Source organism: Somniosus microcephalus, chromosome 4 (genome assembly GCF_052327205.1).
Source record: "Somniosus microcephalus isolate GS21.2 chromosome 4, FLI_Smic_1.0, whole genome shotgun sequence".
In the NCBI taxonomy this organism is placed as follows: Eukaryota; Metazoa; Chordata; class Chondrichthyes; order Squaliformes; family Somniosidae; genus Somniosus; species Somniosus microcephalus.
Window position 1 is genome coordinate 153,469,876 of NC_140990.1, and position 27,753 is coordinate 153,497,628.

Sequence of the window (27,753 nt, forward strand, 5' to 3'; positions counted from 1 at the left end):
GATTTTTTGTATTTTGTGTTGCAGCCCCAAGTTGAGCAGAGGCGTCGGATCCTCTCCGTGCTTGGGACCAGTTTGTGACAACTCCAAGTTGAGCAGAGGCGTAGGACCCTCTCCGTGCTTGCAATAATTTTTGAGTACATTGTGTAACTAAGATTGCAACATTTTGTAACAACTTATGATGTAAAAAAAAAGTGATTGTAAATTTGGTTTACACTGTATAATTTTACAAGCGTGTAGGGGTATGAGACCCCTTATTGAAAACTGAAGTATCTCTAAGATGCCTACCGTACCATGGTTTTTTTTTCTTGAATTTGAGGGGAATAGACGGGACGGGGATCAGTGGCAGATAGCTATAAGGTAAATACAGGGGATGGTTGTTTGTGGGGGGTCAGAAATTATTGCTCATTTCTTCAAGAGGATACTACAAGCAAGCTGGAAGTATCCAAGGGCGGACTGTAAGAATTCGCAATAATTTACAGTTCTGAAGATTCATTTTTTTGATTAAAGGATCCCTGAGCGATGTGCTTTTAAATTTCCAGGGATAAAATGGCAGTCACCACATGGCCGAGACAAAAAGGCTTGGAATGCAGCTTTCTGTGTCTGGAAGTAAGGTTCAATGAAGACAAAGGACAATGCTTTGTTTACAAAGCAACTGAATGCTATTAGCATTTGTTTGTATATCGAGTGGATACAAAGGAAACTGCAGAAGAGACTTTTGCACCTTGAATGGGAATCGTTCAAGATTTGAATGGGTTTTAAATCACCCAGCGCTGGACAATAGAGCAGCTGTATCTCCCTTTTGTTATTGGACCCTTTTGGGTGGGGAATTTTGCACACAGCCTTGCAAGGCGGAACGGGAGGGGCTCACCAGGTATAAAGATAGATGCTGAAGCTATCTCGCTCTCTTGACTTCCTGAGACCATAGGTGAGCTCTCTCTCTCTCTTCGCTGGGCCACATGTGAGCAGAGTGTTCTGACTCCTCAACAAGGCAACCTAGCAGGAGTTAAGGGGTGGTGATTTAAGGGGATTGCTAAGATTGTTTAAATAACATTGTAGCCATTGTATCCCTCGTTTTCACCATCTGCAACCCCCCTGTTGTATAGTTTTACAATTTTACTGTGTTCGTGTGGGATAGTTTGATATTTTGATTATAATTTCTTTTAGTTAATAAAACTTGATTTTTTTCTCTCATCCAAACCACGTGTCCGTTTTTAATATCAATAATTATAAGCCCTGCAGTCAGAACTGGAAGGTGGGATAGCGATTCGAAACCGCTGTTTTAAAATTGGTTTTATTGGAATTGGTCTGATGTGCAGGCAAAGGCTGCAAGACCAGGAAAATTACTTTAAAACAGTTTAAAGAAGCCCCTAAATCCTTACAATATTAGGAGACTTTAATTACCCTAATATAGACTGGGAAAAACAGAGTGCTCAGGGTAGGGAAGGAGAGGAATTTCCGATATGTGTACAGGAGAACTTTCTCGATCAATATGTCTCCAGTCCAAGGAAAGAAGCAGTGTTAGATTTGGTTACATACGAACATACGAATTAGGAGCAGGAGTATGCCACTCGGCCCCTCGAGCCTGCTCCGCCATTCAATAAGATCATGGCTGATCCGATTACTCCACATTCCTGTCTGTTGTGTATGTACCTTTAAGGGAATAACTGGTCTCAGACTGCAATACCGGCAGTGACCACCCCTGTATAAAAGGCACTAACAGCCTTCTGTAGTTTCAGTTTCCCGTTTGTCTCCATTCAGTAAAGACTTGTTATGATCAACTCCTGCTGTCCGTGTCTCAATCATACACGGACATAATATTGGCGACAAGCAGATACGAACTTACCTACAGTCTGCACCACCTCCTGGGCTCCATTCCTGAAGCGAAGTGAGCAGAGGTCGAGGCCAGAAGGAAGAAAGAAGCAGTAGAAATGGGCGTCGACCGTGGGCATCCGCCCCTGAGTCAGCGGAGTTGAAGATTGCAGGAGAGGCTGTCGAGAGCGTGGCTTGGTTCCTGTCAACGGTGCTTCAGCTAATCGGGCTGGTGGCAAGTAGTACACTGATCCTTCCTGGGCTGCGGCGGTCTAGAACTCGAGCGTATGGCTTGCAACGGGGCCGAGCAGCATTGTTGGGAAGAGGAGAGAGAGAGAGGGTGGAGCACACAGGGTGTGGCCGGTGCTACGAAGCCGGGCTGCGTACAGACCCGAGAAGAGGGAGACAAGAGTCCCGCAGGGTTGTTCCACGATGGGAAAATAATAAAATAACAAAGGAAATATATATAAAACGCGCAGAAAGCCGCGAGGAGCTGCAGGTTGCAACGGAAACCGCGGAAAGCAGCACTAGCAACAGCGGGGAAGAAGGCAAAGCGTGGGAGGCACCATCTTAATCCAGCAGGGAAGAAGGCAAAGCGCGGGAAGTGCCATTTTGTTATATCGGGGAAGAAGGCAAAGCGCGGGAGGCGCCATTTTAGATTTCCAAGATGCCGAAGACTGGCTGTATCACTGCCTTTGATAATGCAATAGAGGACTGGACCACGTATGTGGAAAGAGTTGAGGTATATTGCGAGGCAAACGAAATAGCCGATGAGAAAAAGGCATCGGTACTGTTAAACTTAATGGGCACAAGAACGTACGGCCTATTGCGGGACCTGATTGCTCCAGCCAAACCGAAGGCGAAGAGTTTTAACGAAATTGTTGCTATCCTACAGGAACACCTAAACCCTGCACCGCTGCTGATAGCAGAAAGATTTAAATTCCACAGGAGAACTCAGCATAAAGATGAGAGCAATGCTGAGTACCTTACGGAACTACGCAAGCTATCAAAGCACTGCCAGTTCGGAGCAGGACTGGCCGATACCCTACGGGACAAATTTGTCTGTGGACTCCTGAGTGAAGGAACCCAGAAGAGGTTACTCTCAGAGAAAGAGCTGACGCTAGATAAGGCTTTCAGCGTGGCAGTATCATATGAAGCAGCAGCCAGGGGAGCTGCAGAAATACAACAAAAGCCACAGGAATACGGCACCCACGAAATGACACGGGGATTTGCAAAATGTTATCGCTGCAGCAGAACTAACCATGACCAGAAGGACTGCTGGTCCAAGGACAAAATATGCAGGCAATGCGGAAAGATGGGATACATTGCACGAGTTTGCAGGTCTGGGAAGAAGACCAATGACAACCAAAAGGCTACTAAGGAACCGTACAGGAAAGTACAAAAGATGACGGACAGTAGTTCCGAAGACCAGATGAGCGATAGTGAATCCGGGAACAAGAGACTAAGCTGTCTCAAATTCACAACGTAATCGCAAAAGAGGATCACTGAACCATTTGGGTCACCCTCACGATAGCAGGGTCCCAAGTCAAAATGGAATTGGATACAGGATCAGCTCTAACCGTCATGAATCGACGAGACTACGAGCGGCTATTCTCACACATACCCTTGAGAGAGACATCCATTGTCTTGAGGACGTATACGGGACAAAAAGTATACCCCAGAGGAAAAATAAGGGTGCCTGTGGAATACAACGGCAAGAAAATACGGAAATTGTATCTCTACATTCTGCAAGATGGTGGACCACCATTATTGGGACATGAATGGATCAGAAAGATAAGTTTAGACCGGCACTCCATTCAGGCACTGACGGTGGCGGGTAAAAAAGATGACAACGTCACTCCTGGACGATTGTCAACAATCTTAGCTGACGCCAAAGAGGTATTTCAACAAGAACTGGGCACTCTTAAAGGCATAACCGCCTCGATAAAAATAGAGGAGAATGCAATTCCCAAGTTTTTCAAAGCAAGACCGGTACCATATGCAATTCGCCCAGCCATCGAGGCAGAGCTGGAGAATCTGGAGCATGCAGGCGTGTTATCTAAGGTAGACTGGAGCGAGTGGGCGACACCCATCGTTCCTGTCATGAAGAAAATGTTAAACAATAAGTCTGAGGAGCCAAGGAAGGTTTGCATCTGTGGGGATTTCAAGGTGACGGTGAACCCAGTCCTTCACACAGCACAATATCCTCTTCCAAGGATAGAAGATATCTTCGCCTCACTATCTGGAGGGAAGCGTTTTACAAAAATTGACCTAGCACAAGCATATTTGCAGATGGAGGTTGAAGAATCCTCTAGGAAGTATCTCACGATAAACACCTACAAAGGTCTTTACCAGTATAATCGACTGGTATTCGGAGTAGCATCAGCTCCGGCGATCTGGCAAAGAGCGATGGAACAAGTCCTGCAAGGGATTCCGGGGACTCAGTGTTACTTAGACGACATCTTAGTGACAGGTGAAGATGACAGTGAACAGCTTGCCAACCTAGAGCAGGTGCTCACTAGACTACGTGAACATGGGCTGCGAGTCAATCGCCCCAAGTGCGAGTTTTTTAAGAAACAGATATCGTATTGTGGCCACATGATTGATGAAGAGGGGTTGCATAAGTCCCCGGACAAAATTGAAGCGGTAGTTATGGCTCCGGCGCCTGAAAATGTGTCACAACTGAGGTCATTCCTCGGATTGGTGAATTACTACCATAAGTTTTTGCCGAATTTGTCCACAATTCTGCCCTACTGCGAACGGGAGTAGCATGGAAATGGAGCGATGAATGTAAGCGGGCCTTTCAGGAGAGTAAGGATCTAATCACTTCAAGAAAAGTATTGGCTCACTACAACCCATCACTACCGATAAGGCTGGCGTGTGATGCGTCTCCCTACGGCATTGGGGTGGTACTGTCACATAAATTCCTTGATGGTTCAGAGAGGCCGATAGCTTTTGCGTCACACTCGTTAACTTCAGCCGAGCGTAACTACGCTCAGATTGACAGAGAGGCCCTCAGCCTGGTGTGGGGGGTGAAGAAGTTCAATCACTACCTGCACGGTCAGAAATTTACTCTGCTAACGGATCATCAACCTCTCGTCTCCATTTTCAACCCTCAGAAGGGCGTACCGATAATGATGGCACAACGGCTGCAGAGGTGGTCCCTTTTCCTAGGGGCACACCAATATAACATCGAGTACAAGGGAACTAAACAGCATGGGAATGCTGATGGATTGTTGCGCCTACCATTACCGACGGTGGAAGAAGAACTGGCGGTGGATCCAGTGGAGATATTCCACTCGACTATAGTCGAATATCTCCCTGTGACGAATGCAAACATAGAAAAGGAAACACGAAATGACCCGACACTCTCCTGGGTCTATGATTTAACGGTGAAGGGATGGCCAGCACATGGCGAACCACTGCTGCCAGCATTCTCGCCGAGAAGAGAACAGCTGTCAGTGTGCAGGGGGATCTTGATGTGTGGATCCAGAGTAGTAATTCCACCTAAGTTGACGGATAGAGTGCTCAATGAGCTTCATGAGGGTCATCTGGGTGGGGTAAAAATGAAGAACTTAGCCAGAGCGTTTGTGTGGTGGCCGGGAATCGAAAGAGAAATCGAAGAGATGACCAAGAGCTGTACAGGATGCCAGAAGGTCCAAAACGCCCCACCACAAGCTCCTCTACATCCATGGGAGTGGCCCTCATCTCCATGACAAAGGGTGCACATTGATTTTGCTGGTCCCTTTATGGATTCGATGTTTTTAATTGCGGTGGATGCACATTCAAAGTGGCCAGAGGTAATAAAAATGTCCTCAACCACCACAGAAAAAACCATCACAGTCTTACGAACCATATTCGCCAGAAATGGGCTGCCTGAACAGATTTGCTCTGACAATGGACCACAGTTTGTGTCTGAAGAGTTCCGGAGGTTCTTAAAGAACAATGGTGTTAAGCATTACACATCCGCCCCATATCATCCAGCCACTAATGGATTGGCCGAGAGGTTTGTTCAAACATTCAAGAAGGCTATCAAGGCAATGTGTAATGAAGATATACCCCTACAACACAAGGTGGATAACGTCTTGTTTGCCTACCGGAATGCGACACATGCGGTTACCAACCAAACTCCAGCCATGATGTTCTTCAATCGAAGACTACGATGCCGCTTGGATTTGGTTAAGCCAAACGTCCGAAGAGATGTGAAGAACAGGCAGTTTCAGAATATGAATGAAAGGCCGACCAGGAGTTTTAAGATAGGCCAACCAGTTTTGGCCCGGGACTACCGCACAGAGAAATGGCAGCCAGGAACGATCTGTACACGGCAAGGACCTCTAATGTATACCGTGGACATTGGAGAGAGTATTGTAAGATGCCATGCTGACCAGATTCTAGAGTCACTGGAAAACATCAACTCTACATCACGATCTGATACACCTGGCGATGAAACCGAAGTACCAATTGCATCTACCGCAGAATCGGTGATATTGGAAGCAAATGAATCAAACAACGGCATTGATCCCGATTCAACCTCACCAGAAGAACCTAATACCCCAAAGAGGCGTTATCCAGACAGAATCAGGAAGCCTCCTCAAAGACTGAACTTATAATTGCTTAACCTCAACCAATGTATCTAGCAACCGTAATTGTAATTGTAATTAGTTATTATTTAGTTGTTAAATGAATGTTATGTACTGTTTATCTAAAAGGGGAGGAATTGTTGTGTATGTACCTTTAAGGGAACAATTGGTCTCAGACTGCAGTACCGGCAGTGGCCACCCCTGTATAAAAGGCACTAACAGCCTTCTGTAGTTTCAGTTTTCCGTTTGTCTCCATTCAGTAAAGACTTGTTATGATCAACTCCTGCTGTCCGTGTCTCAATTATACACGGACATAATACCGCCTACCCCCGATAACCTTTGACCCCCTTGCTCATCAAGAATCCATCTACCTCTGCCTTAAAAATATTCAAAGACTCTGCTTCCACCGCCCTCTGAGGAAGGGAGTTCCAAAGACTCACGACCCTCTGTGAGAAAAAAATTCTCCTCATCTCTGCCTTAAATGGGCGACCCCTTATTTTTAAACAGTGACCCCTAGTTCTAGATTTTCCCACAAGAGGAAACATCCTCTCCACATCCACCCTGTCCAGACCCCTCAGGATCTTATATGTTTCAATCAGGTCACCTGTTGTTCTTCTAAACTCCAGCAGATACAAGCCTAGCCTGTGCAACCTTTCCTCATAAGACAACCCGCCCATTCCAGGTATTAGTCCAGTAAACCTTCTCTGAACTGCTTCCAATGCATTTAGATCCTTCCTTAAATAAGGAGACCAATATAGTACACAGTACTCCAGATGTGGTCTCACCAATGCCCTGTATAACTGAAGCATAACCTCCCTACTTTTGTATTCAATTCCCCTCACAATAAACAATAACATTCTATTAGCTTTCCTAATTACTTGCTGTACCTGCATAGTAACATTTTGTGATTCATCCATTAGGACACCCAGATCCCTCTGCATCTCAGAGCTCTGCAATCTCTCACCATTTAGATACTATGCTTCTTTTTTATTCTTCCTGCCAAAATGGACAACTTCACATTTTCCCACATTATACTCCATTTGCCAGATCTTTGCCCACTCACTTAACTTAGCTACATCCCTTTGTAGCCTCCTTATGTCCTCATCACAATTTACTTTCCTATCTATCTTTGTGTCATCAGCAAATTTAGCAACCATACCTTCGGTCCCTTCATTCAAGTCATTTATATAACTTGTAAAAAGTTGAGGCCCCAGCACTGATCCCTGTGGCACACCACTCATTAAATCTTGCCAATCAGAAAATGACCCATTTATGCTTACTCGGGAGAGCGGCCCTGGGTGGAGACTGAGTGCAGACCCCGAGGATTTAAGGAGCGGGGAGAGAGAGAGCAGTCCAGACTCACTGGCGGCAGCAGCGAGAGTGGCCCTGGGTGGAGACTGAGCGCAGAGACCGAGGATTTAAGAAGCGGGGAGAGAGAGAGCGGCCCAGACTCACTGGCGGCAGCAACGAGAGCGGCCCTGGGGTGGAGACTGAGTGCAGAGACCGAGGATTTAAGGAGCGGGGAGAGAGAGAGTGGCCCAGACTCACCAGCAGCAGCAGCGACAGTGGCCCTGGGTGGAGACTGAGCGCCGAGACCGAGGATTTAAGGAGCGGGGAGAGAGCGAAGTAAAAAGTAATCGAAGAGTGATATCTCCAGAAATCAGGTCAGTGATTGGTTGGTGACTATTTCTCTCTTTCTCGCTTTTTTCCAAACTTAATTTTTGTGGTTAATAGTTTCTAGGGTCTCTGTTGTGTAGCAGGCAGTGCTAGTAAACAAGGGCCCTTGAGTATATCATTTAATTGTAGTGTAATTAGTGGTATTGATTTGATTTAATTTCATTTGAATTAATTAAATAGTAAGTCATGGCAGCACAGCTCAGCCCCGTGGCATGCTCCTCCTGCACTATGTGGGAAATCAGGGACACTTCCTGTGTCCCGGACGACCATGTGTGTGGGAAGTGTATCCAGCTGCCACTACTAGCAGACCGCATTGCGGCACTGGGGCTGTGAATGGACACATACTGGAGTATTCGCGATGCTAAGGACATCGTGGATAGCACATTTAGGGATTTGGTCACACCGCAGGTAAAGGCTGCACAGGCAGGAAGAGAATGTGTGACCGCCAGGCAGAGTAGTAGGCACAGGCAGGTAGTGCAGGGGTCCCCTGTGGCCATCCCCCTCTCAAACAGATATACCACTTTGGATATTGTTGGGGGAGATGGCTTATCGGGTGAAGGCAGCAGCAGCCAACTTCCTGGCACCATGGGTGGTTCTGCTGCACAGGACGGGAGGAAAAAGAGTGGGAGAGCTATAGTGATAGGGGATTCTATTGTAAGGGGTATAGATAGGCGTTTCTGCGGCCGCAAACGAGACTGCAGGATGGAATGTTGCCTCCCTGGTGCAAGGGTCAAGGATGTCTCAGAGCGGCTGCAGGGCATTCTGGAGGGGGAGGGTGAACAGCCAGCTGTCGTGGTGCATATAGGTATCAACGATGTAGGTAAAAAACAGGATGAGGTCCTAAAAGCTGAATATAGGGAGTTAGAAGGTAAATTAAAAAATAAGACCTCAAAGGTAGTAATCTCAGGATTGCTACCAGTGCCACGTGCTAGTCAGAGTAGAAATGGAAGGATATTTCAGATGAATACATGGCTAGAGGAATGGTGCAAGGGGGAGGGATTCAAATTCCTGGGACATTGGAACCGGTTCTGGGGGAGGTCGGACCAGTATAAACTGGATGGTTTGCACCTGGGCAGGACCGGGACCGATGTCCTAGGGGGAGTGTTTGCTAGTGCTATTGGTGAGGGTTTAAACTAAAATGGCAGGGGGTTGGGAACCTGTGCAGGGAGACAGAGGAAAGGGAAGCAAGGAGAGAAACAAAAGACAGGAAGGAGAAAAGCAAAAGTGGAAGGCAGAGAAATCAAGGGTGCAAATCAAACAGGGCCAGAGTAATTAATAATTCTAAAAGGACTAAGAGTGTTAAAAAAAACAAGCCTGAAGGCTTTGGCCTAGAAATTCGGTGGCACCCCAAACCGCCCCGGAAGGAGTCGCGAGCACCCACCGGAATTTCAGTTTGAGCGCCCCAAACGGAAGCGCGGCGCTACTCGAGGTGCCCTGCATCCGTCTTGGGGCGCTGCATCTGAAAATCGCAGCACAACGTGCCGCACCACCACACGTTGCAGCACAGCGTGCTGCGGTACTGCAGGCCTTCCTCCCCTTCTTAAAGGGGAGGGGCCTGCTGCAGCGCAATCAGAGATCGCAAGTGCCGGCAAAAGAGCCCGGCACCGAGGAGAAGTGCCGGGCTCTTGGGAGACAGCCGGCACAATGCGGGGCAGTGGGGGCTCAGGAGGCCGGGGACAGCTGCGCGAAGAGGTGCTGGCAGGCGGCCAGCAAAAAAAATGGCCGGTGTTACAGCGGGGGGCGCTACCAAATTTGGCGATCGGGGCGGTAGCGGGGCGCTGCACGCACCGCCATTAGCGCCCTGCTAAATTTCGTGGGAGGCGTGGCCAGTAGCGCTAAACCCACTAAGTACCCTCTTTGGGCGCTAACTGGTGGCGCAGCCCACTGAATTTCTAGGCCTTTGTGTCTTAATGCGATGAGCATTCATAATAAGGTGGATGAATTAGCTGCGCAAATAGTTGTAAACGGATATGATATAATTGGGATTATGGAGACATGGCTCCAGGGTGACCAAAGCTGGGAATTCAACATCCAGGGATATTCAATATTCAGGAAAGAAGGCAAAAAGGAAAAGGAGGTGGGGTAGCATTGCTGGTTAAAGAGGAGATTAACACAATAGTGAGGAAGGATATTAGCTCTGATGGTGTGGAATCTGTATGGGTAGAACTGAGAAATACCAAGGGGCAGAAAATGTTAGTGGGAGTTGTATACAGACCCACAAACAGTAATGCTGAGGTTGAGGATGGCATTCACCAGGAAATTAGAGATGTGTGCAATAAGGGCACAGCAGTTATCATGGGTGACTTTAATCTACATATAGATTGGGCTAACCAAATTAGTAACAATACTGTGGAGGAGGAATTCATAGAGTGTGTACGGGATGGTTTCCTGGACCAATATGTCGAGGAACCAACTAGAGATCAGGCCATCTTAGACTGGGTATTATGTAATGAGAAAGGATTGATTAGCAATCTTGTTGTGCGAGGCCCCTTGGGGAGGAGCGATCACAATATGATAGAATTCTTTATTAAGATGGAGAGTGAAGCAGCTGACTCAGAGACTAGGGTGCTGAATTTAAGTAAAGGAAGCTACGATGGTATGAGATGCGACTTGGCTAGGATGGATTGGGGAACGTTACTTAAAGGGTTGACGGTGGATAGGCAATTGCAAACATATAAAGATCACATGGATGAACTACAGAATTTGTTCATCCCTGTCTGGCATAAAAATAAAACAAAAAAGGTGGCGCAACCGTAGCTAACAACGGAAATTAGGGATAGCATAAGATCCAATGAGAGGACATATGAATTGGCCAGAAAAAGCAGCAAACCTGAGGATTGGGAGCAGTTTAGGATTCAACAAAGGAGGACAAAAGGATTATTTAGAGGGGGAAAATAGAATATGAGAGTAAGCTTTCAGGGAACATAAAAACTGACTGTAAAAGCTTCTATAGATATGTGAAAAGAAAAAGATTGGTGAAGTCAAGTGTAGGTCCCTTGCAGTCAGAATCAGGGGAATTTATAATGGGGAACAAAGAAATGGCTGACCAATTAAATATATACTTTGGTTCTGTCTTCACAAAGGAGGACACAAATAAACTCCCAGAGATGTCAGGGAACATTGGGTCTAATGAGAGGGAGGAACTGAATGAAATCAATATTTGTAGAGAAATGGTGTTAGGGAAATTGACGGGATTGAAGGCCGATAAATCCCCAGGGCCTGATAATCTACATCCTAGGGTATTTAAGGAAGTGGCCCTAGAAATAGTAGATGCATTGCTGGTCATCTTCCAAAATTCTATAGACTCTGGGACACTTCCCATGGATTGGAGGGTAACTAATGTAACCCCACTATTTAAAAAAGGTGGTAGAGAGAAAATGGGGAATTACAGATCGGTAAGCCTGACATCGGTAGTGGGGAGAATGCTAGAGTCCATTATAAAAGATGTAATAGCAGAGCACTTGAAAAACAGTGACAGGATTTGACAAAGTCAACATGGATTTACAAAAGATAAATTGTTCCCCGACATCTCTGGGAATTTATTTATGTCCTCCTTTGTGAAGACAGAACCAAAGTATGTATTTAACTGGAATTTTTTGAGGATGTAACTGGTAGAACAGATAAGGGAGAACCAGTGGATGTGGTGTATTTGGACTTTCAGAGGGCTTTCGATAAGGTCCTGCATAAGAGATTAGCGTGTAAAGTTAAAGCACATGGGATTGGGGGTAATGTACTGACTTGGATGGTTGGCAGACAGGAAGCAAAGAGTTGGAATAAACGGGTCTTTTTCCGAATGGCAGGCAGTGACTAGTGGGGTGCCACAGGGATCGGTGCTAGGACCCCAGCTATTCACAATATATATTAATGATCTAGACGAGGGAACTAGATGTAATATCTCCAAGTTTGCAGATGACACAAAGCTGGGTGGACGTGTGTGCTGTGAGGAGGATGCCGAGAAACTCCAGTATGATTTGGACAGATTGGGTGATTGGGCAGATGCATGGCAGATGCAGTATAATGCGGATAAATGCGAGGTTATCCAGTTTGGTGGCAAAAACAGGAAGGCAGATTATTATCTGAACAGCAATAGATTGGGAGAAGTGGAAGTGCAACGAGACCTGGGTGTCCTTGTGCACCAGTCGCTGAAGTTAAGCATGCAGGTGCAGCAGGCGGTTAAGAAGGCAAATGATCTGTTGGCCTTCATAGCGAGAGAATTTGAGTACAGGAGCAAGGATGTCTTGCTGCAGCTGTACAGGGCCTTGGTGAGACCACACCTTGAGTATTGTGTGCAGTTTCGGTCGCCTTATCTGAGGAAGGATGTTCTTGCCATGGAGGGAGTACAGCGAAGATTCACCAGACTGATACCTGGGATGGCAGGAATGACATATGAGGAGAGATTGGGTTGATTGAGCTTATATTCGCTGGTGTTTAGAAGAATGAGAGGGGATCCCATTGAAACTTATAAAATTCTAACAGGACTAGACAGACTAGATGCAGGAAGGATGTTCCTGATGGCGGTGGAGTCCAGAACCAGGGGTCACAGTCTAAAGATAAGGGGTAAGCCATTTAGGACAGAGATGACGAGGAATTTCTTCACCCAGAGAGTGATGAACCTGTGGAATTCTCTACCACAAAAGGCAGTTGAGGCCAATTCATTAAATATATTCAAGAAGGAGTTAGATATATTTCTTAAGGCTAAAGGGATCAAGGGATATGGGGAGAAAGCAGGGACAGGACTGAATTTGGGTGATCGGCCATGACCTCATTAAATGGCGGAGCAGGCTCGAGGGGCCGAATGCTCCTATCTCCTATGTTTCTATGTTTACTCTGTTTCCTGTTAGCTATCCAATCTTCTATCCATGCCAATATGTTACCCCCTACACTACGGATGGTGGGTCCTCCCCTTGGAATTTTTCTTTCTTGTTGGAACGTATATATTCTGTGTATTTTGAAATATCCTCTTAAATGTCTGCATCTGCAACTCTATTGACCTATCCCTTAACCTAATTTGCCAGTTCACTTTAGCTAGCTCTGCTTTCATGCCCTCATAATTGCCCTCATTTAAGTTTAAAATATTAGTCTTGGACCCACTCTTCTCTCTCTCAAACTGAATGTAAAATTCAATCATATTATGATCGCTGCTACCTAGGGGCGCCTTCACTATGAGGTCATTAATTAATCCTATCTCGTTGGTCAATACCAGGTCTAGTATAGCCTGCTCTCTGGTTGGCTCCAGAACGTGCTGTTGTAAGAAACTATCCCGAAAACATTCCATGAACTTTTCATCTATGCTACCTTTGCCCATCTGATTTTTCCAGTCTATATGCAAATTAAAATCCCCCATGATTATTGCCGTACCCTTCTGACAAGCTCCCATTATTTCTTCCTTTATACTCCATCCTACCATGTGGTTACTGTTAAGGGGCCTGTACACCACTCCCACAAGTGACTTCTTGCCTTTATTATTTCTCATCTCTATCCACACTGCTTCTACATCCTGGTTTCCTGAGCTTAGGTCATCCCTCTCTATTGTGCTAATACCATCATCAATTAACAGAGCCACCCTTTTCCCATCTTCCTGTCGTTCCTAAATGTCATGTACCCTTCAATATTCAGGTCCCAATCTATGTCATCCTGCAGCCATGTTCCTGTAATGGCTATCAGATCATATTTACTTATTTCTATTTGTGCTATCAATTCATCTGTTTTGTTTCGAATGCTACGTGCATTCAGATGCAGAGCCTTTAGTTTTGTCCTTTTATTTTTGTAACCTTTAGCCTTATCTGCTGATTTACTCTTAGATTTGTACTCTCTATCCCTTCCTGTCACGGTCTGTTTATCATTTCCCATATTAATACCTTTCTCTATTGCCTTGTCTCTAATCTTTGAATTACCACATCTTCTCAAATTTGATCCCATGCCCCCAATATTTAGTTTAAAGCCCTCTCTACCGCCCTAGTTTTGCGACTCGCCAGAACACTGGTCCTAGCACGGTTCAGGTGAAGACCGTCCCAACGATACAGATCCACTTTCCCCAGTACTGGTGCCAGTGCCCAAGGAATTGAAACCCATTTCTCCAACACCAGTCTTTGAGCCATGCATTCATCTAATTCTATTTACCCTATACCAGGTAATAATGCAGACATTATTACCCTTGAGGTTCTACTTTTTAATTTAGCCCCTAGCTGCTCATACTCTCAGAAAAACCTCTTTCCTAGTTCTACCTATGTCGTTGGTACCTACATGGGCTACGACCACTGGCTCCTCCCCCTCCCACTGCAATGGGAAATGAAGTCGGGCAAGTGGAGTGTGTTACAGTAGATCATCGAGCTTAATGTTTCTCAAACTGGGGTCCTCGGAGATGTTCCAGGGGCCTCGCAAAATTAGCGCAGTCGGCAGCACATCCGGAAACCAGTGACTCCTGAGTGTCTCCTCACTTTCAACCGTCACTGCAATCGCTCGCTAAAATTTCTAATGCTCACCAACTGCTAATGATCGACACGATCCTCTTCAAATTGCTGCACATCGTCTCTTAAATTAACCAATCTGAGGAGTACTTTCTGGTCACATGTGGTCAATGCAAACATGGCCCCATCCCCTCTCCTGTGAGTTAAACTTGGCATGGGGAGGCCGGGAGCAGAGAAGGGCGAGGCAAGACGAGGCAGGGAGTGGAGTGGCTGAAGAGGGCAAGGCGAGGATCACAATCTTGCAACCCTCATTGGAGTTAGCCTAACATGTGTCATTGGGAAAATGCTGAAATCCATCATTAATGAATAGCAGGACATTTAGAAAATCATAATACAATCAAGCAAAGTCAACATGGTTTTATGAAAGAGAAATCGTGTTTGACAAATTTTCTAGTTCTTTGAGGATGTAATGAGCAGGGTGGATAAAGGGGAACCAGTAGATGTAGCGTATTTGGATTTCCAGAAGGCATTCGATAAGGTGCCGCATAAAAGGTCACTGCACAAGAGTGCACAGTGTTAGGGGGAATATATTAGACTGGATAGAGGATTGGCTAACTTACAGAAAACAGAGTCAGAGTAAATGGGTCATTTTCAGGTTAGCAAACTGTAACTAGCGGGGTACCACAGGGATCAGTGCTGGGGCCTCAACTGTATACAATCTATCTAAATGACTTGGATGAAGGGACCGAGTGTACTGTTGTCAAATTTGCTGACGATACAAAGATAGGTGGGAAAGCAAGTTGTGAGGACACAAAGAGTCTGCAAAGGGATATAGATAGGTTAAGTGAGTGGGCAAAAAATTGGCAGATGGAGTATAATGTGGGAAAATGTGAGGTTATCCACTTTGGTAGGAAGAATAAAAAAGCAAAATATTATTTAAATGGAGAGTGACAACAGAATGCTGCGGTACAGAGGGATCTGCATATCCTCATACATGAAACAAAAAGTTAGCATGCAGGTACAGCAAGTAATTAGGAAGGCAAATGGAATATTGGCCTTTATTGCAAGGGGGATGGAGTATAAAAGTAGGGAAGTCTTGCTACAACTGTACAGGGCATTGGTGAGACCACACCTGGAATACTGCGTACAGTTTTGGTCTCCTTATTTAAGGAAGGATATACTTGCATTGGAGGCAGTTCAGAGAAGGTTCACTAGGTTGATTCCTGAGTTGAAGGGGTTGTCTTATGAGGAAAGGTTGAGCCTATACTCATTGGAGTTTAGAAGAATGAAAGGTGATCTTATTGAAACATACTAAGATTCTGAGGGGGCTTGACAGGGTAGATGTCGAGAGGCTGTTTCCCCTCGTGGAGGAATCTAGAACTAGGGGGCAGTTTCAGAATAAGGGGTCGCCCATTTAAAATGGAGATGAGGAATTTCTTCTCTGAGGGTCGTGAATCTTTGGAATTCTCTACCCGAGAGAGCGGTGGAGGCCGAGTCGTTGAATATATTCAAGGCAGAGATCGATAGATTTTTGAAAAACAGGGGAATCAAGGGTTATGGGGAGCGGGCAGGAAAGTGGAGTTGAGGCCAAGTTCAGGTCAGCCATGATTTTATTGAATGGCAGAGCAGGCTTGAGGGGCCGAATGGCCTACTCCTGCTCCTATTTCTTATGTTATCAGTGGTGGGGAAGTTATTGGAAACCATTATCAGGGAAAAAATAAACTTTCATTTAGAAAGGAATGGGTTAATCAAGGAGAGCCAGCATGGATTTGTTAAAGGCAAATCATGTCCGACTAACTTGATTGAATTCTTTGAGGTACCAGAAGTTGATCAACGTAGCGCAGGTGTGTATACATGGACTTTCGCAAGGCATTTGACAAAGTGCCAGAGTTATTAAGATGGAAACATACTGGCTGAGTGATAGGAAGCAAAGGGTGATGGGATGGATGTTTTTCCAGACTGGCAGGCGGCTTGCAGTGGTGTTCCCCAAGGGTCATTTTTGGGTCCATTACTCTTTACAATTTTCAAAAAACGACCGAGACTCAGGTGTAGAGAGCAACATTATTGCAGATGAGAGGAAACTTGGCACAGTAGTAGATGAGGGTAGTTATAGGCTTCAGGATGACAGACAAGATGGTGAAATGGGCAGAATCATGGCAGTTGGAATTCAATACAGAGATGAATGAAGTGATGCACTTGGAATAGTATAAATGGCAGGATTTTGAAAAGTGTAGATAAGCAGACACCTTGGTGTCCATATACACAAATTCTTAAAGGTGGCAGGTCAAGTTGATAAGGTGGTTAAAAAAGCATATGGGTTTACTTTGCTTTTATATTCTAAATCCTCTATTTATAAACCTAAGAGATCATGCTAGAACTTTATAAATCACTGGTTAGGCCTCATCTAGTGTTGTGGACAATTCTGGGCACACTTCAGGAAAGATGTAAAGGCCTTAGAAAGGGTACAGAGGAGATTTACCAGGGGTGAGGGACTTCAGTTGTGAGGAGAGGTTGGAAAAGTTAGGACTGCTGTTCTCTGGAGGTTAAGAGGTGACCTAATAGAGGTTTTCAAGATGAGGTTTTGATAAGAGTAGAGAAAAACTATTCCCTCTGGTGAGTGGGTCAATAACCAGAGGTCATGGATATAAAATCATTGGCAAAAGATCTCGAGGGGAGAGGAGAAATGTTTTCTGAGTTGTGGGGATCGGGAACGCTCGACCTGAAAAGGTGGTGGAAGCTGATTCCATAATTTTAAAAAGGGAGTTGGGCGGGGACTTGAGGATGAGGAACTTACAGGGTTACGGACAAAGCACAGGGGTGTGAGATTAAGCACATCTTTCAAAAAGCCAGCAGAGGAACGATGGGCCGAATGGCCTCCTTCTGTGCTGTAAGTTTCTATGATTAGAAATTCTTCAAGAATTAGATGTTTGTGCCACCATCAGCAAATTTGCTTTTTCAAACCCTACTTTCACCAACTGAGGAAAATCTGCAAAACTCACGTCTTGTGCACGGACTTTAAAATCTTGCACAAGAGCTGTAAAATCTTACAATGTCCCTAACTATGGACAGTAGTCTAGATAGTGCAAAGAAACAAAGGCTGTGGCTACAGGGCCACTGTAGGAGTGGGCCATTGCTCATTGTCGAGAATTGCTGCATCTCAACATTCAATCCAGAATACAAGTGGAAAAGCTTCCCCTCCCCACCCAAAGAATATGGCAGCATGGTCTGGAACTCTGTCCCTTGCGTGCAGTAGGTCAAATACAGAGTTAACCATGGCTTGCTGAACTTTCACGTATTCAGCTGAAGGAAGTTTCTTCTTGGTACCCACTGCCACCTCTCCCAAGTATTCCTGCAACAGCAGGATCAAGAGGACTCGATTGCAAGAGCAATGATTGCAGAGAGGGGGTAAGTGTGTAGGATGGTAGCTTAGGAGGGAATAGGGAGCTAAACTTCAGTCGAGCAATAAAGTTAAGGAAAAACCTAATGCGTAACTTTTTCATGCTTTAGTGAAGGCAATAAAGAAAAATGCATGTTTGATAACTGTTTGACATATTTTAATGCAAATGTTTGAAGTACTGTCTTTGTTACGATGACAAACAGTAAATTGATGCAAAAAATCAACCCTGTAATCTGATTGCAACTCTTCTGTGATACCACCTATAAACAACCATAACAGTTACAGGAAGAGGAAAGAAATCCAAGCAACATTTTACATGGATCCTGTACAAACGGTTATCACATATCATTTTTATAATGTCAAAACCACATAAATCATTTGCTTCCAGATTCCCTTTCAAAATTAGTTACCTCCGTACAGGGATCAGTCCCCATCTATACCAATAAATTCAATGAAGTGGCTATGTAAAGCGGTACACAGCATGTAAGAAGTACTAATGCAGAGTGCCACACAATAGCCGAGCATGGGCTTACATCTATCTGGCATTCCACTCAGTTGCTGGCCACAGGTGCTGGAACAGAAGGTCAAGCTATCAGAGTGCTCAGTTGCCCACCTATTGTCTCAGAGCAGCTGGCACATGTCGAGAAAAGCATCATGGTAGCCTTGACGAATCGGGCAGGTTTGCTCTGATGTTGCAGTCAGATGTGCAAGCTCTGCTTGTTGATTGCCCACAGCCCTAGTACCCTACTAAACAAAATACAAAATCAGCTAGTCATGCAGTAAACAAGGCACGATCTAAACAGAAGATTCACCCAACACAGGCAACTTAGACTGCTCTTGGATTTGATCAGACGATTATTTTCAACTGCTACATTGCTTAATATTCAAGGTTACAAAGAATAATTAACCCTTGCAGGGATTGCTAAAAAGGGCTAGTCCAACTAATAAAATGAAGACTGACATAACAAATGAAAGAAACATGAAACATAAAGAAAAGCAGTTCTTGCTGAAGTTTAATGTTCATTTTGCATCAGATATTTAAAAGCATTTCACACACACTTCTATTCAGTGCCACAGGTTTCGCACTGGTACAAAAATCCCCATTTAACAGAACAGTCTCTTTACAACATGAACCCAGAAGATTTACGGATACGAATGAGTATTACTGATGGGATACAAAACTAGCCCCATGAAAGATCAAATAACTTAATCTAAAGGAACGAAATAAAAAGCTCAGTAGTTAACCAAATACAGCTAATTACAATTAGGAGAGTTAAGGCCAGACTTAAGTGCTGCATTTCCCCACTGTTTGTGATTGCTGTTGAAACATTTCTTTTTGATGTAGAATTAAAAAAATTCTTCCACTCGATGTTGGAATTCTATTTACTACATACAGTTTTCATTTAAGAATTTGTTCAATTACCAATCTGTAATTACTTAAAGTACTGTTTTACTAGTTAAAATTTTTTAGGATATCTAATTTACTCTACACTAAGAAAAAAGCCCTTCACTGAGTTCATGGGACTGAATGAGAATAAAGGAAACCAATGTTGCTAGGAGTACAGGTCTGGAATCTGCACACGTGTTGAGTCCTACACAAGCCCAATATTAGTTCCTGTCACCAAACCTCAAAGAATATATGTTTTGTTAAATGAAACAATAGCAGCGGCACAGTCATTCACCATTGCATTATGTTCCTCTCCACACTCAGCTGCTCAAGATTGGGAAAACAAAGTTCATGTTGGGCTAGTCCAAGGATGTAACTATGGTCATTTTATTGATAACAACCCAGTACAACCAGAACATTTTTAAGCTTCTCACTAAACACTTTTTGAAAGGAAATTTTTTTACACAAACATGACTAAAAAAAATTGTTTTATATAAAAGAAATCTTCAGCAAATAGATGGGCTGGCCTTCAGGATGCTATTTGGATAGATCGGGTCTTCAGTAACGACCTGAAAGAGATAAGAAGTCATCAGTCATAGCCTTAAAAATTCTCAGATCAGTACAGCAGGAGTGTCTTAAGTTTCTTGTCTTCAGGATTTTGGTGAGTAACATGGAGCCTCGGAGGCCACATTTATAGTTCAAATCCAATCAATTTCCATACATCTCAAGCTACTATTACCAAGAATTGTTTCTGTTCTGACCTTTAGGACAACAGCGCAAAACAGCCTATTTCAAACTTCTAGGCCCACAAAATTCAAAGACAAACCAAGAAACACAAGCAAAAACCAGGATTGAGCTGCCAGGGCTTTATGGGGTGGGTTTTCAGGGCTTGCGGATAATGTTCCGTCTAAGGTGCTTGGCCACACGGAAGGTCCCGCGCAGGCCGCTCACTGGCTTTTACACTGTAAATACCGCGCATGCGCAGAAATATAAAGGGACCGCGCATTAAAAGAAACAGGCCACGGAGAACAAAGCACAGCTCACAGGGAACATTGACTGCGGACCAAAGGTGAGTCACGAGCCAGAGCAGAGTCCCATCCACGCATCACATCATCTTGTTGGATGTAACCTGCATGGTCATCATGTTGCTCTCTCCATTTTTAAGTAAACGTCCACTTATTTGGAGTTCAGTGAACTTCTAACAACTTTGTTGCACAATTTCAAGTGAGATTTTAAATGACAGTGGATGAATTGTTTCAGACTATTAAACTGTAGCAATTTACTCTTTCCATTTTGATGAAAAATAAAACTGCAAGACAATAGTGTACAATTTGTTCCAGTATATGTATGAGAAGGACAGCATGAAATTGTATGGAAGATTTAACTTGGTGTAATTTAGACCATAAACACGGTATGTTACCCGAGCAAAAACTAATCCTCGAATCAGAGTAAACCAGGTGTACTTGGCACCCCTTCTGCTCAGGACAGGAGCACAAACTGCTCCCAGACCACTCATGCCCCCAAGAAGGAACGAAAATCAAAACCCCTCATAACAAGTACTTATTGATCAGTAAACACCCTGTACTTACGTGGAGAGTAAGAACGTGACCTGGAGCGAGAACGATAGCCACCCCTGCTATAATAGGGAGAGGGAGAACGTCTTCTGAAACAAAGAAATCTCATTACGCAGGATACCAGAGAGGGCAAGTGCGACACACACAAAACAGGTGGCAATCGAACATGGTGGTTGGCTGGGAGGAAGACTCTACTCCACAGCAACAGGACCAAAATATTTGCATTTTATTACACAGAGTGGTTAGTGAGCTATGGATTCCAGCTTGGTCTGATGTCAAGTACACACCAGCACAAAAGCAATGAAGGATCCCACACAAGCACAGTAGCTGTACACACCATCCAATATATAGAATATACAGCAAGCCTGCGGTTTCCTTATTCCTGCTTTGAACAGCGGCTAGCAAACCAAGTTGTCTGCATAGGTGGGAAGCAGTCACCCACAACGATATATCAATGCACAAGGGCAGCTCACAATTAGGTGAAAAGTTACCATCAAAATCTGCATATTGATAAACACTACCAATTTATAGGGAAGTTAATTTTCAGAAATAACGTGAAAGCTTTGCTGTATTTAATGATATTAGTCTTGTATATAACCTGGCAACCGTTAACACATTTATGAGTAGTACTGGCATAGAAGTTGGGAAAGAGGCAGAAATAATTCAAAAAGCAGTCTAGATGTATTAAATACATATATCACTAAAATATAAACATCCAATTAATTTAACACAATGACCACAAAATGCATCACTGCACCAATTAATCTTTGTTTTAAACAATGCTTTTGTGCTCATGTCTGGCAAACACATTCATGTGCTGGGAAAATTACCTGGAACAGCTCTGACAATTGGGGTGGACTAAACAGCTCATTTATTTCAAGATCACCCAGCAATAGCTATTCTGATAGTATCCATTACAACAGATGGCTAAAAACTGGTCATAAACTTCCAGCCTGAATACCCACCTTCCCCACTGGATATATTGCACCAAACAGATTAATGAGATTTACTTACTTTAAGAATGGGATTGCACCCTTTTATTTCCTCTAGTCATCAAAGCTCATTCTCAAGATTGCTGGGGGAAGAATATTGGGCCACCAAAACGCTCTCATACCGTCGATAGGAATCTAGATCTTGAGATGCCCAACTGTCCAGCATTTGTTTTCAGAAGACACCTTAATTTCCAGTTCAGCATACTATTCAGTCATCCAGAAATTTGATGGCCTCGCACCTCCCTACCCCTACAACATTTTCTACCTCCTTTTAAAAGCTTCCTCAAAAAACACATTTTCAACCTAGCATCCAGTCACCTGTCCAACCCCTCACCCTTGGCTCAAATTATCTTCTGTAGGGAACTTGAAGCAGTCATGTTTTTAAATCCATTTCCCCATACAACTCTCTTTGTGAAGTACTTTGGAACATCTAGTATGTTAAAAGTACTATATTATTGCAAGTTGCTGTTGTTGGCTATCAAACGAACTGTTGTCTGCTGGATGTGTCACAAGTTGATGGTCTTTCAATCAATCAGTCTTTTCACAATCCTTTTGGGTTGCAAATGGGGCCTTGCAATTCTATCAAGCCTGACCTGTCAAAGGCCATGCTCACATTAAGACCCACAACAGTACTCACACCATCCCACACTTAGCTACAATTTTTGCCTGCTGCTGATACACAAGAACCTCAAGTAGCCTAACTGAAACAGGCTGGTTTGGTGACATTTGCAGGAGTCTATCAATCATTTAAGTTATGCATCTCGGAAGACATTGGAAGAAGCTGCACCTGCAATAATGGAATACAACTTTTTATGGAGTTGTATTAATTTGAGGGCATCAATTGATTACATTTTGTACAGCACAGTTAAAACAAAAGGCCCACATGTATCAAGAACCAATATGATATTTGATGCCTTTGTCTCCAAGCTTTAAATTAATAATGGAAGAAACTACTCACAAGCTCTGCTTACAGAGTATTAGTTATCATTCCTAGTCAAGGTATGCATTGTCAATTTGGGTTTCTAAATTGCTCTTAAAAAGCCACCAGAATCATTTCAACTTGCAGTTCTCATTACAGATCTCAATGATTTCAAACACTTGCTTTGCTGTAGTGTTCTTGTTTGCTACTGAGCTACTTTAAACACCTCCCAAAGGCCAACTAGATCCACATTCTTTATGGTTTCCAGCTTACATTTGAGCCTCTTTAAGCCAAAGCAACCCTTATATAGGATATGCCTGGCACAGTACCACAGGTATTCAGGGCCACTTATTCCAAACTGCACGAAGAAAGGGATTTACAAACATGCCTGCTTCAATTTCCCTACAGAAGATCATTCTATTTTGACTCCGCACTCCTGGAATAAATGTTTAGCCTGAAGACACACAGGTGGGTGGGTGAAAGTCTGAACTTTAGAAAAACCACTAAAACTAGAAACTCATTCCAAAGTTAGAGATCAAATTGTAGATAAATACATGGCCATAACAAAGTCTAAAGTTGTGGGTCTACAGCAGCACCTATAATGACCACCCTTGCTCATATCAAGGACCAGGTATCAACCTCATCAGCGGAGTCACTTGTCAGCAGATAAAAAACATCTTGCCGTAGAAACTAACTCCCAGTCACTGGGGGAGGTCCTGCTGGAGGGGAGACGGTGAGAAATGTTCATAGTGCCTCAATGCCAAACCTACCTGCAGGAAAACACAGCTCAAACTGGAAACTTAGTCCGGGTGATCTGGTTGTCACCCCTCTCCCAGAAAAATAAAGCTGTACACAATTTGCTTTATAGCAATAGCGTGTGCATACCCAGTCTCACCGTGTTTCGATGAACAATTTTAACACTATAGGATACAATGAATGCATTTATACACATCATCATGGTTAAAACTTCACAAGTTTCTAAAAACTAAACACTAAGCAGAATGAGGTGTAGACTGAATCAGGCAACATTTGAACGGCGCCACTTGAGATAAATATTCTCTATTTGTTGTCCTGGAAAATTCCTGTAGTTAAAAAACCCCCGCCTGCATACCTGTAGGACCTGCTGTAATACTCTCGATCATCGTATCTGTCATATCTGTCATAACTTTCTCTGCGACGTGAACTACTGCAATGTGAAGTAAAAACAGCAATAGTTAAACAGACTCCTCTCACTCACTTGATAAACCCAAACGAACTGCAACAGAACAGTGCCAGAGGTTTGCAACCCTGACATAACAAGCTCTTCATCTTGGTCATGCCAATGGAGTTGCTGCAATTCCAGAGACAGAACATCTAAAAGTGCGTTAACTCAAGACATTCTTGTGCACTGTGCAGTTGGTGGCTCAAAATAGTAGCAAGGGTTCTCAGCTAGAAGGAGGAAAACTAAAACTACACTCCAGGTATAACTAAGTTAAATGACCACCTCTTTTGCATCACATACACAATCTTCACAAAAGTAATCCTATTATCAGGCATTTATTCTCGGTCTATGCGCGTTTATAACCAATCATTCCTTTTAATATCGGCAATATATTTTCCAAAACACATTAGATATGGTTGATACCCATTTACATTTATACAATTGTTTTCTGACCATTACCAGAATTATTTCCGTTAGGGGCAGCAGCCACACTGCGATTTCTAATCCTGTCTCTTCTGGCAAGTGTCAAATCAAATCAACTTACTAGGTTGGTCTTCCCATGTAGATTCCAGGGGTAGGTGTGTGAGCTCTTTTAGTAATAGAGAAATCAACACGAATCCTACGGCCATCTAATTCCATTCCATTGGCACGTTCTTTAGCCTGCCAAAAGGGATTTTTAAAACAGTAACAATGAATCCCAATAAACCAAAACTATCTGCTGTTAAACGTATTGAAAATCCATGCTTTGGTGCTGGCTATGTGATGAACAGGAATTTAATTATACTGTCCCCGCACACAGATTTTAGATGTAACCCGTTAATACAATGTCTACTCGAATTCCATTACACTCTTACCTCTTTAGCATCGTCGACATTCTCAAAGTAGACAAAAGAAAAGCCTCTGGAGCGATTTGACTGTTGATCATACACGACATTGACGCCGGCAAGGGGGCCGTACCTCGAAAAGACCTCTCGCAGATCTCGCTCGGTGGTGTACAGACTTAGTCCAAAAACTCCCAGACAAGTGTTGGGGTCAGGGTTAGCCTGCACACAGAATGCACACAGCAAATTAGCAAAGCAAAGCTCTTAAGAGGCAAGTAGATCACTTGCATATTATTTTCTAGGACTCATTTTGTTGAAAATATGAATCGAAGTGTGCATTTATACAGCCATTATCAATGCTCAGCATGATCTGCTATGTACCAACGTTAAATAGCATTAAATCTAGAGCTGGTACCCCACCAGGCTCCAGAGAGAAACTACCTAAAGGAGCGAGTCTTGCACTGCTTTGGGCTCACACCATATGGAGTGTAAATCCCAAGCAGTATCAAATCTGGGTACATTGGACACCATGGGTACCGTTCAAACCTACCAGAGCTTAAATGAAATGTTTGCAGCACAGGGATTTCAAGCCCTCAACACCCACCATTCCCTCCCCACCACCCCCCCCCAACTTGTTCTTTGAACATTTCCTGCTGGGAGGGAACCTTGCACATTCAGGCATGGGCAGAGCTCTGCTGACCGCACTATCTAGAGTTCCAGCCAAGCAATGGAAACAGGTTGAAAGCAGAATTGCAGTGACCAGTAGGTGCAGTGCAAATGTACCTCAATAGGTTTGTCTGCGATTAACAAACTCTCCCTTTGAGGAATGGGGAAGGAGTTGATTTTGAAGTAACTGAACATTTGAATACACATTTCAGTTCGACTTCATGGGTCCATGGGATTTCAATTGCTGAGCCAGTTCTCAACACAAGGATGGCACAAATTTCAAAACTGCTGAAACATGGGATGCTCTCAGGTGGCATAAATGAAAGAAAGAATTAAAGATTTGCATTTATACAGTGCCTTTTACAACCTCAGGACATCCAAAAGTGATTTACAACCAACCAATGAGGTACTTTTGCAGTGTAGTCACTGTTGTAATGCAAGAATGCCATGAACCATAACTGAAGTTGATGTTTACCAAGTTACAGCAGCACAGGAACCACGGTGCCAACAGCAGCTTCAGAAAATGTATTCCAAATAAAGCTAAAAACCAGATATACCAGACTTCAGAGCCACCCACAAAACATCCCAGCAATACATCGGCTACAGCAAATTTGTAGCTGCATCACTTTCCTATCCATTTGCGAGGAGTGGGCAGAGAGAGCTAATGCAGGATTTAATGATCTAAAATACATTTCCTTTCATCTGAAAATCCACTCTGGCTTGCAATTTTATTTAACACAGATTTTGGATCAATGTACAGAATGAGCAACAATAAAGTGACAACATTTTTTGCACAAAATATTATAAACAAACCCAAGGTTTACAACCAGGTCAAAAAGCAGGTCAACAATTACATCAACATGTATTCAGAACCTTATAGTATTCCCAGGACAGCCCCAAGAGCTTTACCTCTTAGCTTATTACTACCATCTACTTTTGAAATGCAGTCACTTTTCTTCGCAGGCAATGCAGCAGCCAATTTGCACAGCAACAAATTTGCACACAGCATGGTCCCACAAACAGCAAGTGAATGAATAACCAGATAACCGGTTTCTTCTGTGTTGTTGCCAGAGGGAGGAATGTTGGAGAGGACACCAGAGAACTCCCTGCTCTTCTTCAAATAGTGCTACGTCCACCTTGACAGGCAGACCCGTTTAACCTTTGGTGCAGCACTGGAGTGTCAGCCTAGATTATGAGTTCAGGCAAGGCTTGAACCCACAACCTTTTGACTCAGCCATTCCTTCACTGCCACGAAACAGACTCTTACTCAAGCTAGTGCGGAAAAGATATGTCATTTTATTGTGGGAGCAGCAGCTCGAGTATACGACAGGGAAGGGAGCGTTCTGCACAAATCACACAGCCAGTTATGTTTAATGTGTCCAATGACAACTTCACATTTCCTTCACTTCTTTCACCACAAGCTTTCCTATTTACATGCAACAACAACTTGTATTTATATAGCACCTTTAATGTAGTAAAATGTCCCAAGGCGCTGCACAGGAGTATTAAAAGACAAAAAATTTGATACTGATCCACATAAGGATAAATTAGGGCAGGTGACTAAAAGCTTGGTCAAAGAGGTAGGTTTTAAGGAGCATCTTAAAGGAGGAAAGAGAGGTAGCGAGGCAGAGAGGTTTAGGCAGGGAATTCCAGAGCTTAGGGCCGAGGCAACAGAAGGCACGGCCACCAAAGGTTGAGCAACTATAATTAGTGTACCCTTGTAGTTTTTAACAGCCCGAACCACTGGCTGCCAAATTGGCTGCTGTCGCAAGCATTTTTCATTTAACAGTTTGATCTGCAATATAAAAACATTTACTAGAATATCCACCCATTCTTGCTGATAGATGGATGAGGTTGCTTTTTCCTTTTGTGGCCATAGATTCAGTTACTATACCCAGCTCATTGCTGCGGTGTACAGAGAGTCCATCCCTTCATTAAATGAGAAACATGAGCACGGCAAACATAGTTACAATCCAAAGAACTGCCACCTCAAATTCAAATAACTTCTTTAATCTGCAAACTGAAAGCTTGCCTTTAGTGGGGGATGATACCAGCGAGTGTTTTCAAAGTGACCATGCTATTAGAGCGTGTGCATTCTCTACGTTTTGTTTGCTTTCTTCCTCTACTCAATGTATGGCAGATACACCTTTGACTGCATTTATTTGTCCGCAGTCAGTGACCCAACATCACATTTTAGAAAATATAACATTTATATCATTGTATGAGTTAATGCACCACTGATTAACATGGCCAAAATAATGGTCATGTTTCACAATTGACATGAATAATTATTTCCTTTCATTAAAGTCAACATGAATCTCAT

The 27,753-nt window shown here is 43.7% G+C and overlaps 1 protein-coding gene across 1 annotated transcript in view; it reads right to left on the bottom strand.

Moving 5' to 3' along the window:
* Window positions 1-18,005: 18,005 nt before the first annotated feature.
* The window catches only part of LOC147119924 (transformer-2 protein homolog beta-like), a 46,265-nt gene continuing 36,517 nt past the window's right edge, over window positions 18,006-27,753 (bottom strand). The window contains exons 6-10 of the mRNA XM_085984181.1: window positions 24,798-24,986; window positions 24,488-24,603; window positions 23,854-23,928; window positions 20,847-20,920; window positions 18,006-19,826 (exon numbers count right to left, since the gene is read on the bottom strand). Of these exons, the coding sequence (XP_085840307.1) occupies window positions 19,816-19,826; window positions 20,847-20,920; window positions 23,854-23,928; window positions 24,488-24,603; window positions 24,798-24,986 (465 nt within the window). The 3' untranslated portion in view covers window positions 18,006-19,815. The remainder of the gene's footprint in view (window positions 19,827-20,846; window positions 20,921-23,853; window positions 23,929-24,487; window positions 24,604-24,797; window positions 24,987-27,753) is intronic.